Source organism: Scyliorhinus torazame, chromosome 17, assembly GCF_047496885.1.
Source record: "Scyliorhinus torazame isolate Kashiwa2021f chromosome 17, sScyTor2.1, whole genome shotgun sequence".
NCBI classification, from domain to species: domain Eukaryota; kingdom Metazoa; phylum Chordata; class Chondrichthyes; order Carcharhiniformes; family Scyliorhinidae; genus Scyliorhinus; species Scyliorhinus torazame.
Genome location: NC_092723.1, coordinates 92,427,133 through 92,443,959, shown reverse-complemented (window position 1 = coordinate 92,443,959; position 16,827 = coordinate 92,427,133). Strand labels below are relative to the sequence as shown.

Here is a 16,827-nt window from a genome sequence, read left to right as displayed (position 1 = left end):
CTTAAGCCCTCACTTCCACCCTATCCCCGTAACCCAATAACCCCTCCTAACCTTTTTGGTCACTTTGCCTTTGTCTGCCCGTGTAAATGGCATGAGAGCTGCACATTCTGTAAAGTATGTTTACAAAATAACCAAGCCCTATTTCTTACATTATCACACTTGGAACAAATCGATCTTTCTGCACTGTCTTAAAACTTTAAAAAGATTTGGTCCTAGTCCAGTCGCTCAGTCACTGTTGAGAGCTGACCAGGCATCTGTAACACCTTGCAAACAATTGCTATCAAATTTATCTGCAACAGGTCCAGAGATGTCTTGAGGAAAATGCCAGTGGTGGAGACCTTTGGTTCCCAGAGCACCTAAGTGAATGATTTGTTCCCATTTCTGCTAAAAATCATTTGTCTCCCCTATTTTCAAGTATGTAATTACATGCACGTGTAAATCATCATGCCTGTCTTTCTCATCTTCTCACCTGCAGCTCTTCCTATTATTTTGGGAAACCATCATCTTAATCACTTGTAAAACAGAAGCTGGAAGGCATGGAAACCAGATATAAATAAAAATTCTTGCAATGCTTAAATTGCCTAGTCAGCATTAAAATTTAATGAAATTGCTGGGAAGATGACACAACAGAACAACAATTTTGGCTCCATACCACAATCAGCAAACAAGGTAAAATAAACTTTGCTCAGGCCATCAACAAGTCTGTTTCAAATAAACTGGCAGCACTTCCACAAGAAACGCATTCAAATGTTTTTTGCAGATTTCCAGCAGAGCTGACAAATGTCCCTGCGTTCTTCCAGGTCGCAGAATATAGCCTGCTGCAAATTGAGAACTTTGTGCTAACATTGGGAAGGTAGTTGTTGGTCCTAGGAAATGATCGTAACAGCTGGGGATTTTAAAAGGAGAGACCCTCTTCCTCGATCCCAATACTTCTCTACTTCCTGGACCCTTAGTGGGATATTGGTTGTGGTCTGCTGCACTAGCACCTGGATTTACAAAGTAGACCACTCGGCCCCTCAAGCCTGGTCTCCCATTCAATCATGGCTGCTCTGACTGTAACCGCCACTCCACATCCCCACCCATCACCGATAACCTTTCACCCTCTTATTCATCAAAAATCTATGGTGCTCTGCCTAAAAAATATTCAAAGACTTTGCTTCCACTGCCTGTTGAGGAATAGAGTTCCAAAGACTCCCTCAGAGAAAAAAAATCTCATCGCCATTTTAAATGGACAACCTGTTATTTTTTAAACAGGGATCCCTAGTTCTAGATTCTCCCACAAGAGGAAACATCCCCTCCACATCCACTCTGTCAACACCCCTTAGGATTTCAAAGGTTTCAATCAAGTCGCCTCTCACTCTTCTAAACACCAGTGGATACAAACTTAACCTCTCCACCCATTCCTGGTAGTCCAGTAAGCTTCTCAGCTACTGTAACACTTTGACATCTTTCCTTAAATAATACTATACACAGGACTCCAGATGTAGTCTCACCAGTGCCCTGTACAACTGAAACATATGTAAGAGCTAATTCACTTGGGGACAGTTTAGCCAACCTCAGCAAACTGCAGGAACTTTGACCCCCGAGAAAACAATTGCTATATCATTTTGCATTAACAAATACTGTTGTTTGTATGCCATGATGTGGAGATGCTGGCTTGGACTGGGGTGAGCACAATAAGAAGTCTTACAACATTAGGTTAAAGTCCAACAGGTTTGTCAAACCTGTTGGACTTTAACCTGGTGTTGTAAGATTTCTTACTGTTGTTTGTACGGTTTAACCCACTACTGTGCCCTATTATAAATATTCAATCAACAAAGACCAGAGCATAAGTTGAACTAATTAGATCAGTGAATTGTGGCCACAATGGACAAAGTCACCCGCCAACTCTTTGATCACTGTGGTCACTTTAAAATCCTGCAGCAAAGATTTATAAAAACCTGTCAAGCTTTAAGCAGGGAAGGAGAAAGATAAGAGAGAGAATGGGACTTGAAAGCTGATCTGCAGATGGACGCAAGAAGAGAGGTTTGTGTGGTCACCAGTTCCACAGAACCTACTTCATCAACCGTCGACCAACTCGATTGGTGATAGTAAGCATACCCTGAACACTAAGTTTGTCTATTTTACTCAAAGAACATTGAGAATGGTTTTGCAACCAAATTCTGGAGTTGAGCTGTCTCATCTTGTAATTTCAGTTCAGGAACTAAAAAGGGGGAATTCACGCCATACATGGGGACATTGAGGTCTTGTGATACAGTGGGTAGCGTCCCTACCTCTGGACCAGAAACTCTGGGTTCAAGTCCAACAGCAGGACTTGTTGGCTACGGAAGTAGAATTTATAACGGGGTCCAAAGGGTTGGTAATCAGCTTGTGAATCCTTCAACCACTTCCCCACTATTCCCCAAACAGAAAGATATGCTTAAAGAAAACATAAGGGACATGTAAATCAGGGGACTTGGTCACACATCAAGGTCCCCAGGGAGGGTTACAGGAATTCTCCGCACACACAACCTCCCTACTTTTGTGATCAATTATTCCCTTAGACAGAGTAGGCACACCACATTACATCCTGTCAACCAGAAAAAGACCCATGTATGACAAACCCTCTTTTACCGCTACACCATAAGCTTTTCTTTTCCACAGTAACCTGGGAAATATTAAGTTCAACACATCAACTGGTTCCCCGTTATTCACAGCACTTTCAAAGACCCCCAATAAATTGGTTAAACATAATTTCCCTTTCACAAAACCATGTTGACTCTGCTTATTACCGTAAATTTTTCCAAGTACCAAGATTTTGCACCCTCACCAGTGGGAATCTGATTTGGAACCTGTATACTGAAACTCCCTCCCCAATCCAGGAACGTGGGTTGGATTTCTGGTGTCATCAGAAGAGTACCCCTCTGTGGGATGCACCCACTCTCTGAATGGAATATCATACCTATAGTCTCTTAATGGTTAGCAGGCACTTACCAAGCTCCATTTTGAATCGGTGATATGTTTCTGGGTTGCGTATTGTGGATGCCAGATATACAACTGAACATCTTTCCTTTTTTTCATTAGAAATAAGAAATTTCTCCAGTACAGAAACTAGGCAAAGAACCACCTCAGGATCATAAATTACATCTGTTTATAAGGAGAAAATAAAGAAAAGGAACATAAGAATTCAATTACATTCTACTCACTACTGACAAACAAGCCTTATGATTTACACACTTATGTGCTGCATGGAGAGTTTTGCATCTATACCTTGAAACAATCCAGCAAAAGGTTGTTCTGGAATGAGTTAGAGACACTGACACGCAAGGGAAGGGGAGGAATGTCTGGATCATTCTCTCCTGTAACCGTCAACTTCAGAGGAAAATACAGGTGCAGAAAGCGGAGAGAGAGTCTAAGAGTAATAGAAAATTGGATAGAGAAGGTGTCCTGCGGACAGAGGTTTTATCCAACAATGAGACCCTGAGCTTGGAGCCTTGCGACATAATCGGTCTGCATCACTAAGCAGCTGCCCAGCCAACTGAACTAACAGGCCCCAATGTTAAATCTTTGTAAATCATTGGTTTGACTTTAGCTGGAGTGTTGGGCTCAATTATGGGCCTGATACTTGAAAGGATGTCAAGACATTTTAATTTATTATTTTTTTCCCCAATAAGGGACAATTTAGCGTGGCCATTCCATTTACCCTGCACATCTTTGGGTTGCGGGGGTGAGACCCACACAGACACAGGGAGAATGTGCAAACTCCACACGGACAGTGACCCGAGGTTGGGATCAAACCTGGGTCCTCAGCGACATGATGCAGCAGTGCGTCCGTTGTAGCCATGTAAAATGGCTGCGTTCCGATTAATCTGGCCAAAACCCAGTTTAAAACGGCTAACCCGAAAGACTGCTGGGAAAAGCAGCCAAGAAGACACAAGCAGGCAGCTGCAGACAGTTTTGCATATTCGGCTCTGGGAAGTTAGCCCAGATCGATACTCAGGGCTATCAACAGCCCATCAACCCAGGTATTTGCAGTTGCATTCAGGACTGTTTGCAGCCCATCTATTCAGACATCCACAGTTAAATCGGCTATCCCCGGGAACAATTGCAACATATTAGCAATTGAATACCGGGCCAGACCTGTCGGCGCCTGCAGTGGCCGAAACAAAGACAGGTGAGCGACCATCCCCCGATCGAGGAATCGCCTCACCATTGGACACATCGACCCCAAAAATTGGGGACAGATCCAATCACTTGGGACTCAGGGTCAAGGGCCATCCCGGGAGGCGGGAAGCCCCACGGCCCTATAAAAGTGAGGGTCCAAGTTCAGGTCTCGCTCGCTCTCCTCTTCGCCTGCTCGAGACCTTCGCAAGACCAGCCACCGGCAACTGTAAGTTTGAATCCAACGATCGCTATCCGGTAGAGACATCTAGCCACCGACCTGTAGCAGCCTTTTGAATCCCGCGGGCCAGATCTGATTGGACAAGCCATTTGTTTCCCTGACCTGGTGGGCTCTTCCTAAGTTAAGTATTGGCCAGTAGTGATAGGTTTATTATATAAATAGTAGTATTAGGGTATTAATATTGCTTGTTGTATATAATAAATGACCGTTGATTTAATCCTTACTAAGCGGTGTGCTGTATTATTAATCATAACCTGAACTTGAACCACGTGGCGGTATCATAAAGATACCTGCCGACTCATGAGCAAAGGCGACGTAAACAGAGCAAATAGACTAAGGTTAAAAAGAGCAACACCGTGCCGCCTGTCAAGACATTTCAGAGATCGTAGAGGCTATTAGAATTGTATCGGGGATGAAGAACTTCAGTATGGAAAGACTATAAAAGCGGAGGTTATTTTCTTCAGAGCACAGGATTGTGGGGGTGGCGGGGTTAATAGGGGTGTTTAAAATTAAAAAGTGTTTGATAGATTGGGGAAAATGTTTCTAGGTAACCAGTACACACACACAAGAGAGCCAGGTGAAGAGAAGAAGAAAACTTTCTGGGCAATATGTTCTGTGTTATGACACCGTGGTCAACTCCAGCCCCACGTGCCCCAATCACAACACAAGCGAATTAACCAACAATTCTTTGAACAATACACTAAGTTTTTTGACCCTTGGCTACCCAATAACTAGTCACTAGGTGTGTAACCGTAAACACAATTAGTGCTTATTTATAACAATGAAATATACGGCAAATACAACTGGTTAACTATTAACTAATACCTAATTTCACACCTTAATTTCCTCCACCATCTAAACATGTACACAAGACAATCGCAGAGGGGTGGAAAGGTAACAATCATAAGTGAAAGGTAAAAAAGTCAGATGATGTTTTTTAGCACACCTTTCTTCACAGCAAGCTTGCAGGTTAAACTCTGTTTGCAGCCTGTACCCGTCTTCTCTGTAGAATCTTTCATTCAGGTCTCTGTTGTTTCATAAATACATTGGTCCTAACATTTCGGGACAGAAATAGCAGGCCCTGGTCTTTGTTTTACAGCCTGTAATGGTTTCTAGCAGCCTTTCTGGAGAGAGAGAGATAGCAGTGCCTGGTCTCCTTGCTGCCAGAATCAAAACTGAAAACTCCTCAGGACACTGGGTTAGGATCCAATCACCACCTGTTACCGGGCAGAGTACAGCCTTTTGGGCCAATTAATGAATTGATCACCAACCAATCAATAAAACCGAGTCCCAACCCCAACTCTTTCTCTGTTGCTGACAAGTCTGCAGCTTGTTTAAACTAGCACAGGCTAGCAAAATTCTCTCTCATGTAACTTCTGGATTCTTCTGCTTGAATTAAAGATATAGGCTGCATGCCTTAAAGACACATGTCCATGTATCAACATTGTAATGGCAAAATAAAAAATAGGGGAAAATGGAATCAACAGAAAGGACCCGTATTTACCCCCCTCCCTAAAAGAATAAAACTTCAGGGCAGACATTAATTATGAGGTATGCAAGACATAAATCACAAACACATATCCATCCAATCCACCCCCATGATACAAGTTCCCATCCTAGTCTCTACACTAGTAATTAGTCAGTCCTTAAACCCGTGACAAAGTATCCGCAAACACATTATCCTTTTTGGGAATGTGTATAAGTCTAACTTTGAACTGTCATAATAATAAATGGAATAATCTTGCGTTCCGGGTTTTAAACATCTCTATAAAAGCAAGTGGATTATGGTCTGTGTAAACTACACTTTCTTGACTGTCATGTCACACATATATTTCAAAGTGCTGAAGGGTTAGTAACAAGGCTTCCTTTTCAAGGGTGGAATACTTTCTTTGGCACAGACTCAAGTTTTTCCGAAAAATATCCCACTGGTCTCTATTCCTGCATCGTTGTCTTGTAGTAGTATTGCCCCTATCCCAGGTCACTGACATCTGTGGCCATTTTAAATCGTCTGGAAAAGTCTGGGGCTGCCAACACCAGTTCGCCCATTAACATGGCCGTCAATCTCTCATACACTACTTGCCGTTCTGCGGACTATAGCACAGCTGGTTTCTGCAACATGTCCAACGTGCATTGTATTTCAATCTCTAACTGGGCCAGTATCCATTTAAAAGAGAAATTTGAAACTCACTCCCAGAGAGTTTTCCCAGTGAGCCAGAGACGACACAGCCAGAGTGAGGCACATCGAAGAGCGAGTTTGGGAATTTGAGGATAGGTGGGAATTCGAAGCTGGGTGGGGTGGAGGGACGTTTTATCCCTCGATCTGTTACACCCAAATGTCCAGGGAGTGGCCTTGTCCAGCTGCAGGTGACTACAAGGGAGAGAATTGATTGGTGAGTCGCAGGTAAGACTTTCATATCGGGAGCGGAGCTGAACGGGAGAAATCGGGACTGCAGTCTGAGAAGGTAAGTGGTACTTGTGTCTCTCTCTCTCTCTGAGCGGTAGAAATCTGGAGTGCAGTCTGAGAGAGTAAGTAGTATTTGTGTTTGTGTCTCCCTCTGTTTCTCTCTGAGCGGGAGAAATCTGGAGTGCAGTCTGAGAAGGTAAGTTGTATTTGTGTCTGTGTCTCTGGGCGGGAGAAATCCGAGTGCAGTCTGGGAAGGTGAGTGGTATTTGTGTCTGTGTCTCTCTGGGCGGGAGAAATCCGGAGTGCAGTCTGGGAAGGTCAGTGGTATTTGTGTCAGTGTCTCTCTGGGTGGGAGAAATCCGGAGTGCAGTCTGGGAAGGTGAGTGGTATTTGTGTCTGTGTCTGTGAGCGGGAGAAATACGGAGTGCAGTCTGGGAAGGTGAGTGTTATTTGTGTCTGTGTCTCTCTGTGTGTCTCTGGGCGGGAGAAAGCCGGAGTGCAGTCTGGGAAGGTGAGTGGTATTTGTGTCTGTGTCTCTCTGGGCGGGAGAAATCCGGAGTGCAGTCTGGGAAGGTGAGTGGTATTTGTGTCAGTGTCTCTCTGTGTGTCTCTGGGCGGGACAAAGCCGGAGTGCAGTCTGGGAAGGTGAGTGGTATTTGTGTCTGTGTCTCTCTGTGTGTCTCTGGGCGGGAGAAATCCGAGTGCAGTCTGGGAAGGTAAGTGATATTTGTGTCTGTGTGTCTCTGAGCGGGAGAAATCCGGAGTGCAGTCTGGGAAGGTAAGTGATGTTTGTGTCTGTGTCTGTGTTTCTGAGTTGGAGAAAGCCAGAGTGCAGTCTGGGAAGGTAAGTGATGTTTGTGTCTGTGTCTGTGTTTCTGAGTTGGAGAAATCCGGAGTGCAGTCTGGGAAGGTAAGTGATGTTTGTGTCTGTGTCTGTGTTTCTGAGTGGGAGAAATCCGGAGTGCAGTCTGGGAAGGACAGTGGTATTTGTGTCTGTGTCTCTGAGCGGGAGAAATCCGGAGTGCAGTCTGGGAAGGTAAGTGATGTTTGTGTCTGTGTCTGTGTTTCTGAGTTGGAGAAAGCCAGAGTGCAGTCTGGGAATGTGAGTGGTATTTGTGTCTGTGTCTCTCTGTGTGTCTCTGTGCGGGAGAAATCCGAGTGCAGTCTGGGAAGGTAAGTGATATTTGTGTCTGTGTCTGTGTTTCTGAGCGGGAGAAAGCCGGAGTGCAGTCTGGGAAGGTAAGTGATATTTGTGTCTGTGTCTGTGTTTCTGAGTTGGAGAAAGCCGGACTGGGAAGGTGACTGGTATTTGTGTCTGTGTCTCTCTGTGTGTCTCTGTGCGGGAGAAATCCGAGTGCAGTCTGGGAAGGTGAGTGGTATTTGTGTCTGTGTGTCTCTGAGCGGGAGAAATCCGGAGTGCAGTCTGGGAAGGTGAGTGGTATTTGTGTCTGTGTCTGTGAGCAGGAGAAATCCGGAGTGCAGTCTGGAAAGGTGAGTGGTATTTATGTCTGTGTCTCTCTGTGTCTCTGTGCGGGAGAAATCCGAGTGCAGTCTGGGAAGGTGAGTGGTATTTGTGTCTGTGTCTCTCTGTGTGTCTCTGGGCGGGAGAAAGCCGGAGTGCAGTCTGGGAAGGTGAGTGGTATTTGTGTCTGTGTCTCTCGGTGTGTCTCTGGGCGGGAGAAATCCGGAGTGCAGTCTGGAAAGGTAAGTGATATTTGTGTCTGTGTGTCTCTGAGCGGGAGAAATCCGGAGTGAAGTCTGGGAAGGTCAGTGGTATTTGTGTCTGTGTGTCTCTGAGCGGGAGAAAGCCGGAGTGCAGTCTGGGAAGGTAAGTGATATTTGTGTCTGTGTTTCTGAGCGGGAGAAAGCCGGAGTGCAGTCTGGGAAGGTGAGTGGTATTTGTGTCTGTGTCTGTGTTTCTGAGCGGGAGAAAGCCGGAGTGCAGTCTGGGAAGGTAAGTGATATTTGTGTCTGTGTGTCTCTGAGCGGGAGAAATCCGGAGTGCAGTCTGGGAAGGTCTGTGGTATTTGTGTCTGTGTCTCTCTGTGTGTCTCTGTGCGGGAGAAATCAGAGTGCAGTCTGGGAAGGTAAGTGATATTTGTGTCTGTGTCTCTCTGAGCGGGAGAAATCCGGAGTGCAGTCTGGGAAGGTAAGTGATATTTCTGTCTGTGTCTGTGTTTCTGAGTTGGAGAAAGCCGGACTGGGAAGGTGACTGGTATTTGTGTCTGTGTCTCTCTGTGTGTCTCTGTGCGGGAGAAATCCGAGTGCAGTCTGGGAAGGTAAGTGATATTTGCGTCTGTGTCTGTGTTTCTGAGCGGGAGAAATCCGAGTGCAGTCTGAGGAGGTAAGTGGTATTTGTGTCTGTGCGTCTCTGAGCAGGAGAAATCCGGAGTGCAGTCTGGGAAGGTAAGTGATATTTGTGTCTGTGTCTGTGTTCCTGAGCGGGAGAAATCCGGAGTGCAGTCTGGAAAGGTAAGTGATATTTGTGTCTGTGTGTCTCTGAGCGGGAGAAATCCGGAGTGCAGTCTGGGAAGGTCAGTGGTATTTGTGTCTGTGTGTCTCTGAGCGGGAGAAAGCCGGAGTGCAGTCTGGGAAGGTAAGTGATATTTGTGTCTGTGTCTGTGTTTCTGAGCGGGAGAAAGCCGGAGTGCAGTCTGGGAAGGTGAGTGGTATTTGTGTCTGTGTCTGTGTTTCTGAGCGGGAGAAAGCCGGAGTGCAGTCTGGGAAGGTAAGTGATATTTGTGTCTGTGTCTGTGTTTCTGAGCGGGAGAAAGCCGGAGTGCAGTCTGGGAAGGTGAGTGGTATTTGTGTCTGTGTCTGTGTTTCTGAGCGGGAGAAAGCCGGAGTGCAGTCTGGGAAGGTAAGTGATATTTGTGTCTGTGTGTCTCTGAGCGGGAGAAATCCGGAGTGCAGTCTGGGAAGGTCAGTGGTATTTGTGTCTGTGTCTGTGTTTCTGAGCGGGAGAAAGCCGGAGTGCAGTCTGGGAAGGTGAGTGGTATTTGTGTCTGTGTCTCTCTGTGTGTCTCTGTGCGGGAGAAATCAGAGTGCAGTCTGGGAAGGTAAGTGATATTTCTGTCTGTGTCTGTGTTTCTGAGTTGGAGAAAGCCGGACTGGGAAGGTGACTGGTATTTGTGTCTGTGTCTCTCTGTGTGTCTCTGTGCGGGAGAAATCCGAGTGCAGTCTGGGAAGGTAAGTGATATTTGCGTCTGTGTCTGTGTTTCTGAGCGGGAGAAATCCGAGTGCAGTCTGAGGAGGTAAGTGGTATTTGTGTCTGTGCGTCTCTGAGCAGGAGAAATCCGGAGTGCAGTCTGGGAAGGTAAGTGATATTTGTGTCTGTGTATGTGTTCCTGAACGGGAGAAATCCGGAGTGCAGTCTGGGAAGGTAAGTGGTATTTGTGTCTGTGTGTCTCTGAGCGGGAGAAATCGGAGTGCAGTCTGAGGAGGTAAGTGGTATTTGTGTCTGTGCGTCTCTGAGCAGGAGAAATCCGGAGTGCAGTCTGGGAAGGTAAGTGATATTTGTGTCTGTGTCTGTGTTTCTGAGCGGGGGAAATCCGGAGTGCAGTCTGGGAAGGTAAGTGGTATTTGTGTCTGTGTGTCTCTGCGCGGGAGAAATCCGGAGTGCAGTCTGGGAAGGTAAGTGATATTTGTGTCTGTGTCTGTGTTTCTGAGCGGGAGAAAGCCGGAGTGCAGTCTGGGAAGGTAAGTCGTATTTATGTCTGTCTTTGAACGGGAGCAATCCAGAGTGCTGTCTGGGAAGGTAAGTGGTATTTGTGTCTGTGTCTCTCAGAGCGGGAGAAATCCGGAGTGCAGTCTGGGAAGGTCAGTGGTATTTGTGTCTGTGTGTCTCTGAGCAGGAGAAATCCGGAGTGCAGTCTGGGAAGGTAAGTGGTATTTGTGTCTGTGTCTCTCTGAGCAGGAGAAATCCGGAGTGCAGTCTGGGAAGGTAAGTGGTATTTGTGCCTGAGTGTTTTCAAATTGTTGGAGGGGGGGGGGGCGGGGGGGGGGGGAGGGGGAGGGGGAGAGAAAACAAAGTGACATTACAATAAAGTTGTGATCTGATTGGCTGGTAAGGAATCTATGTTAAATTTGATTTAAAAACTAATTAGTGCAGGGACACAGGGTAAAAGAGTCCGAGGAGCGGCGGGGACACAGGGTAAAAGAGTCAGAGGAGAGCGGCGGGGACACAGGGTAAAAGAGTCCGAGGAGAGCGGCGGGGACACAGGGTAAAAGTGCGGAGGGTCGGTCAGGAACTTGCGTTTGCAGGAACCCCAGGAGCAGCAGGGAATCGAGGGAGCAGTGTCCGGAGGGCGGAGCCTAGTGATTTACAGGGCAGTATCTCAGCTACATTCTGTTAAGGAGTGGAGCGGAGGCGAGCGGTTGGACAGACAGCATCTTGGGAAGGTAAGTGGGAGTTTAAAAACCTAGCTCGGGGACACGGCCTTTCTTTTCAAGAGTTGGAGTGGAGCGGAGGCGAGCGGTTGGACAGACAACATCTTGGAAAGGTAAGCGGGGAGTTTAAAACGTAGCTTGGGGATGCGGCCTTCCTTTTCAGGAGCGGAGCAGAGACGAGCGGTTGGACAGACAGCATCTTGGGTAGGTAAGCGGGTAAACAGTGAATCTGAGGTTTAGACTGGGGAGAAACTGAAGAATGACGTCACAGGAGGGCTGTGATTAAATTTGCCAAGGGAGAACCAGCTGGTATGTCGTGGTGACTGGTAAGTCGTTTTTCTTTTCATTTGTCTTTTTTTTTGTTTTTCTTTTGTTTTTTGGCGTTGTAGTTGTATAAGTTAACCTAAGGTTTAAGACATGACAGGAGTTCCCAGTCATGCTCCTCATGTGCGATGTGGGAGCTCAGGGACACCTCCACTGACCCTGGCTCCTTCACGTGCAGGAAGTGTGTCCAGCTGCAGCTCCTGTTAGACTGCTTGACGGCTCTGGAGCTGCAGGTGGATTCACTTTGAAGGAGCTACGGGTGGATTCACTTTGGAGCATGCGGAGGACGTCGTGGATAGCACGTTCGCTTAGTAGGTCACACCGCAGGTAAAAATTACTGAGGGGATAGAAAACGGGAGACCAAAAGACAGAGCAAGAGTAGGAAGGCAGTGCAGGTGGCCCCTGCGGTCATCTTCCTGCAAAACAGATAGACCACTTTTTTACTGTTGAGGGAGGTGGCTCACCAGGCAGCAGCAGCCAGGTTCATGGCTCTGCTGTGCAGGAGAGCAGGAAGAAGAATGGCAGGGCTGTAGTGATAGGGAACTCAATCGTAAGGGGAGTAGACAGGCGGTTCTGCAGATGCAATCGAGACTCCAGAATGGCATGTTGCCTCCCTGGTACAAGGGTCATGGATGTCTCTGAGTGGCTGCAGGACATTCGGGGGGAGGGGAGGGGGAAGAAAAAGAGGGTGAACAGCCAGCTGTCGTGGTGCACATAGGCACCAACGATATAGGTACAAAAACGGGATGAGGTCCTACAAGCTGAATTCAGGGAGTTAGACTCAAAAGTAGGACCTCAAAGGGTAGTGATCTCAGGATTGTTACCAGTGCCACGCGTGAGTCAGAGTAGGAATGTCAGGATAGATAGGATGAATGCGTGGCTCGAGAGATGGTGCAAGAGGGAGGAATTCAAATTGTTGGGCACTGGAACCGGTTCTGGGGGAGCCGGGACCAGTACAAACCGGACGGTCTGCACCTGGGCAGGACTGGAACCAATGTCCTGAGGGGGGGGTTGCTCATGCTGTTGGGGAGGGTTTAAACTAATGTGGCAGGGGGACAGAAACCGATGCATGAAGTCGGAGAGAAGTAAAACGGGGACAGAAACAAAAGACAGTAAGGGGGAAAGTGTAAGGCAGAGAAGCCATAGTCAAAATCAAAAAGGGCCATAGTACAGGGTACAGTGACTGAGGCTGTATGCCTTCTTGACCACTCTATCGACCTGCGTTGCCACCTTCAGGGTACAATGGACCTTAACTCCCAGATCTCTCTGTACATCAATTTTCCCTAGGACTCTCATTGACCGTATAGTCCGCTCTTGAATTGGATCTTCCAAAATGCATCATCTTGCATTTGCCTGGATTGAACTCCATCTGCCATTTCTCTGCCCAACTCTCCAATCTATCTATATTTTGCTGTATTCTCGGACAGTCCCCCTCACTATCTGCAACTCCACCAATCTTAGTATCATCTGCAAACTTGCTAATTAGACCACCATCTTCGTCCAGATCATCTAAGTATATCACAAACAACAGTGGTCCGAACACGGATCCCTGTGGAACACCATTAGTCACCCTTCTCCATTTTGAGACACTCCCTTCCACCACTACTCTCTGAATAAAACGGGAAGGAAAACCATAAATGGAAAGCGAAGCAGCAGGTTATTACTTGTGGGTTCAACGATAAGGAAAGATATGGGTTCAATGATAAGGAAAATTAGGAGAAAAGTTAAAAGGAAAAATAACAGGAGAGGTTACTGGTAGAGGTGTTAAGATTCAAAACAGACGTATAAAAGCCAAGGTAAGGGTACTTTATCTGAATGCTCGTAGTATTTGGAATAAGGTAAATGAGTTGATGGCGCAAATCATCGCGAATGACTCTGATTTAGTGGCCATTATTGAAACATGGTTAAAGGATGGTCACGACTGGGAGTTAAATATCCAAGGGTATCAAACTATTTGGAAGGACAGACTGGATGGTAAGGGAGGTGGTGTAGCTCTGTTATTTAAGGATGACATCCGGGCAGTAGTGAGGGATGACATCGGTGCTATGGAGGATAAGGTTGATTCCATTTGGGTGGAAATCAGGAAAAATAAGACGTAAAAGTCACTAATAGGAGTAGTCTACAGGCCACCAAAAAGTAACATTACGGTGGGACGGGCAATAAACAAAGAAATAACTGATGCATGTAAAAATGGCACAGCAATTATCATGGGGGATTTTAATCTACATGTCGATTGGTTTAACCAAGTCAGTCAAGGCAGCCTTGAGGAGGAGTTTCTAGAATGTATCTGCGATAGTTTCCTAGAACCTTCGAAGGAACAAGCGATCCTAGATCTGGTCCTGTTTAGTGTGACAGGATTGATTAATGATCTCATAGTTAGGGATCCTCTCGGAAAGAGCGATCACAATATGGTGGAGAAGAGCTGGCTAAGGGAGACTGGGAGAAAAGACTTTCTGGTGAAACAGTTGAGGAACAGTGGAGAACCATCCAAGCGATTTTTCACAGTGCTCAGCAAACGTTTCCGGGGCAGGTGTGACCTATATAAGGATGGGTTGCATCTAAACTGGAGAGGCATAAGTATTCTGGCCGCGAGGTTTGCTAGTGTCACACGGGAGGGTTTAAACTAGTATGGCAGGGGGGTGGGCACGGGAGCAATAGGTCAGAAGGTGAGAGGATTGAGGGAGAATTAGGGAATAGGGTCAGTATGGCTCTGAGGAAGAGCAGACAGGGAGAAGTTGCTGAACACAGCGGGTCTGGTTGCCTGAAGTGCATATGTTTTAATGCAAGTAGTATTATGGGTAAGGCAGATGAACTTAGAGCTTGGATTAGTACTTGGAACTATGATGTTGTTGCCATTACAGAGACCAGGTTGAGGGAAGGGCAGGATTGGCAGGAAACGTTCCAGGATTTAGATGTTTCAGGCGGGATAGAGGGGGATGTAAAAGGGGTGGCGGAGTTGTGCTACTGGTTAGGGAGAATATCACAGCTGTACTACGGGAGGACACCTCAGAGGGCAGTGAGGCTATATGGGTAGAGATCAGGAATAAGACGGGTGCAGTCACAATGTTGGGGGTTTACTACAGGCCTCCAAACAGCCAGCGGGAGATAGAGGAGCAGATAGGTAGACAGATTTTGGAAAAGAGTAAAAACAACAGGGTTGTTGTGATGGAAGACATCAACTTCCCCAATATTGACTGGGATTCACTTAGTGCCAGGGGCTTAGACGGGGCAGAGTTTGTAAGGAGCATCCAGGAGGGCTTCTTAAAACAATATGTAGACAGTCCAACTAGCGAAGGGGTTGTACTGGACCTGGTATTGGGGAATGAGCCCGGCCAGGTGGTAGAAGTTTCAGTAGGGGAGCATTTCGCGAACAGTGACCACAATTCATTAAGTTTTAAAGTGCTGGTGGACATGGATAAGAGTGGTCCTAGGGTGAATGTGTTAAATTGGGGGAAGGCTAATGATAACAATATTAGGCGGGAACTGAAGAACCTAGATTGGGGGCGGATGTTTGAGGGTAAATCAACATCTGACATGTGGGAGGCTTTCAAGTGTCAGTTGAAAGGAATTCAGGACCAGCATGTTCCTGTGAGGAAGGAGGATAAAGACGGCAATTTTCGGGAACCTTGGATAACGAGAGATATTGTAGGCCTCGTCAAAAAGAAAAAGGAGGCATTTGTCAGGGCTAAAAGGCTGGGAACAGACGAAGCCTGTGTGGAATATAAGGAAAGTAAGAAGGAACTGAAGCAAGGAGTCAGGAGGGCTAGAAGGGGTCACGAAAAGTCATTGGTAAATAGGGTTAAGGAAAATCCCAAGGCTTTTTACACGTACATAAAAAAGCAAGAGGGTAGCCAGGGAAAGGGTTGGCCCACTGAATGATAGGCAAGGAAATCTATGTGTGGAGCCAGAGGAAATGGGTGAGGTACTAAATGAATACTTTGCATCAGTATTCACCAAAGAGAAAGAATTTACTTCCACACTTACTGAAGTCTATATAGACAACATCCACTGCCCTACGTGCATCAATCATCTTTGTGACCTCCTCGAAAAAACTCTATCAAGTTCGTGAGACACGACCTCCCCTTCAGAAAACAGTGTTGCCTCTTGCTAATACGTCCATTTGCTTCCAAATGGGGGTAGATCCTGTCTCGAAGAATTCTCTCCAGTAATTTCCCTACCACTGACGCAAGACTCACCGTCCTGTAGTTCCCTGGATTACACTTGCTACCCTTCTTAAACAAAGGAACAACATTGGCTACTCTCCAGTCCTCCGGGACATCACCGGAAGACAGTGAGTATCCAAAGATTTCTGTCAAGGCCTCAGCAATTTCCTCTCTTGCCTCCTTCAGTATTCTGGGGTAGATCCCATCAGGCCCTGGGGACTTATCTACCATAATATTTTTCAAGACGCCCAACAACTCGTCTTTTTGGATCTCAATGTGACCCAAGCTATCTACACACCCTTCTCCAGACTCAACATCTACCAATTCCTTCTCTTTGGTGAATACTGATGCAAAGTATTCATTTAGTACCTCGCTCATTTCCTCTGGCTCCACACAGATTCCCTCCCCTGTCCTTTAGTGGGTCAACCCTTTCCCTGATACCCTCTTGCCTTTTAGCTACGTGTAAAAAGCCTTGGGACTTTCCTTAACCCTATTTGCCAATGACTTTTCATGATCCCTTTTAGCCCTCCTGACTCCTTCCTACTTTCCTTATATTCCACACAGGCTTCATCTGTTCCCAGCCTTCTAGCCCTGACAGATGCCTCTTTTTTCTTTTTGACAAGGCCTACAATATCTCTCGTTATCCAAGATTCCCGAAATTTGCCATATTTATCCTTCCTCACAGGAACATGCCGGTCCTGAATTGCTTTCAACTGACATTTGAAAGCCTCCCACATGTCAATGTTGATTTACCCTCAAACATCCGCCCCCAATTTAGATACTTCAGTTCCCATCTAATAGTTATAATTAGCCATCCCTCAATTTAGCACACTCACCCTAGGACGACTCTTATCCTTGTCCATCAGTTAGCTTAATTTCGTTAGTAGGGAAGATGCTGGAATCTATCATCAAGGAAGAAATAGCGAGGCATCTGAATGGAAATTGTCCCATTGGACAGACACAGCATGGGTTCATAAAGGGCAAGTCGTGCCTAACCAGTGGACTTTTTTTGAGGACATTACCAGTGCGGTAGACAATGGGGAGCCAATGGATGTGGTATATCTGGATTTCCAGAAAGCTTTTGACAGGTGCCACACAAAAGTTTGCTGCATAAGATAAAGATGCATGGCGTTAAGGATAAAGTAGTAGCATGGATAGAGGGTTGG

General features: G+C 46.4%; 1 protein-coding gene across 5 annotated transcripts in view; it reads right to left on the bottom strand.

Annotated features, from left to right (window-relative positions):
• The window catches only part of eef2kmt (eukaryotic elongation factor 2 lysine methyltransferase), a 79,832-nt gene that overhangs the window by 21,033 nt on the left and 41,972 nt on the right, over positions 1–16,827 (bottom strand). For 3 of the 5 annotated variants that reach the window (XM_072480742.1, XM_072480741.1, XM_072480743.1), the window contains 2 exons: positions 2,974–3,126; positions 470–527 (listed from right to left, as the gene is read on the bottom strand). In XM_072480742.1, the coding sequence (XP_072336843.1) occupies positions 470–527; positions 2,974–3,126 (211 nt within the window). The remainder of the gene's footprint in view (positions 1–469; positions 528–2,973; positions 3,127–16,827) is intronic. The other 2 variants (XM_072480744.1, XM_072480746.1) reach the window with 1 other exon arrangement.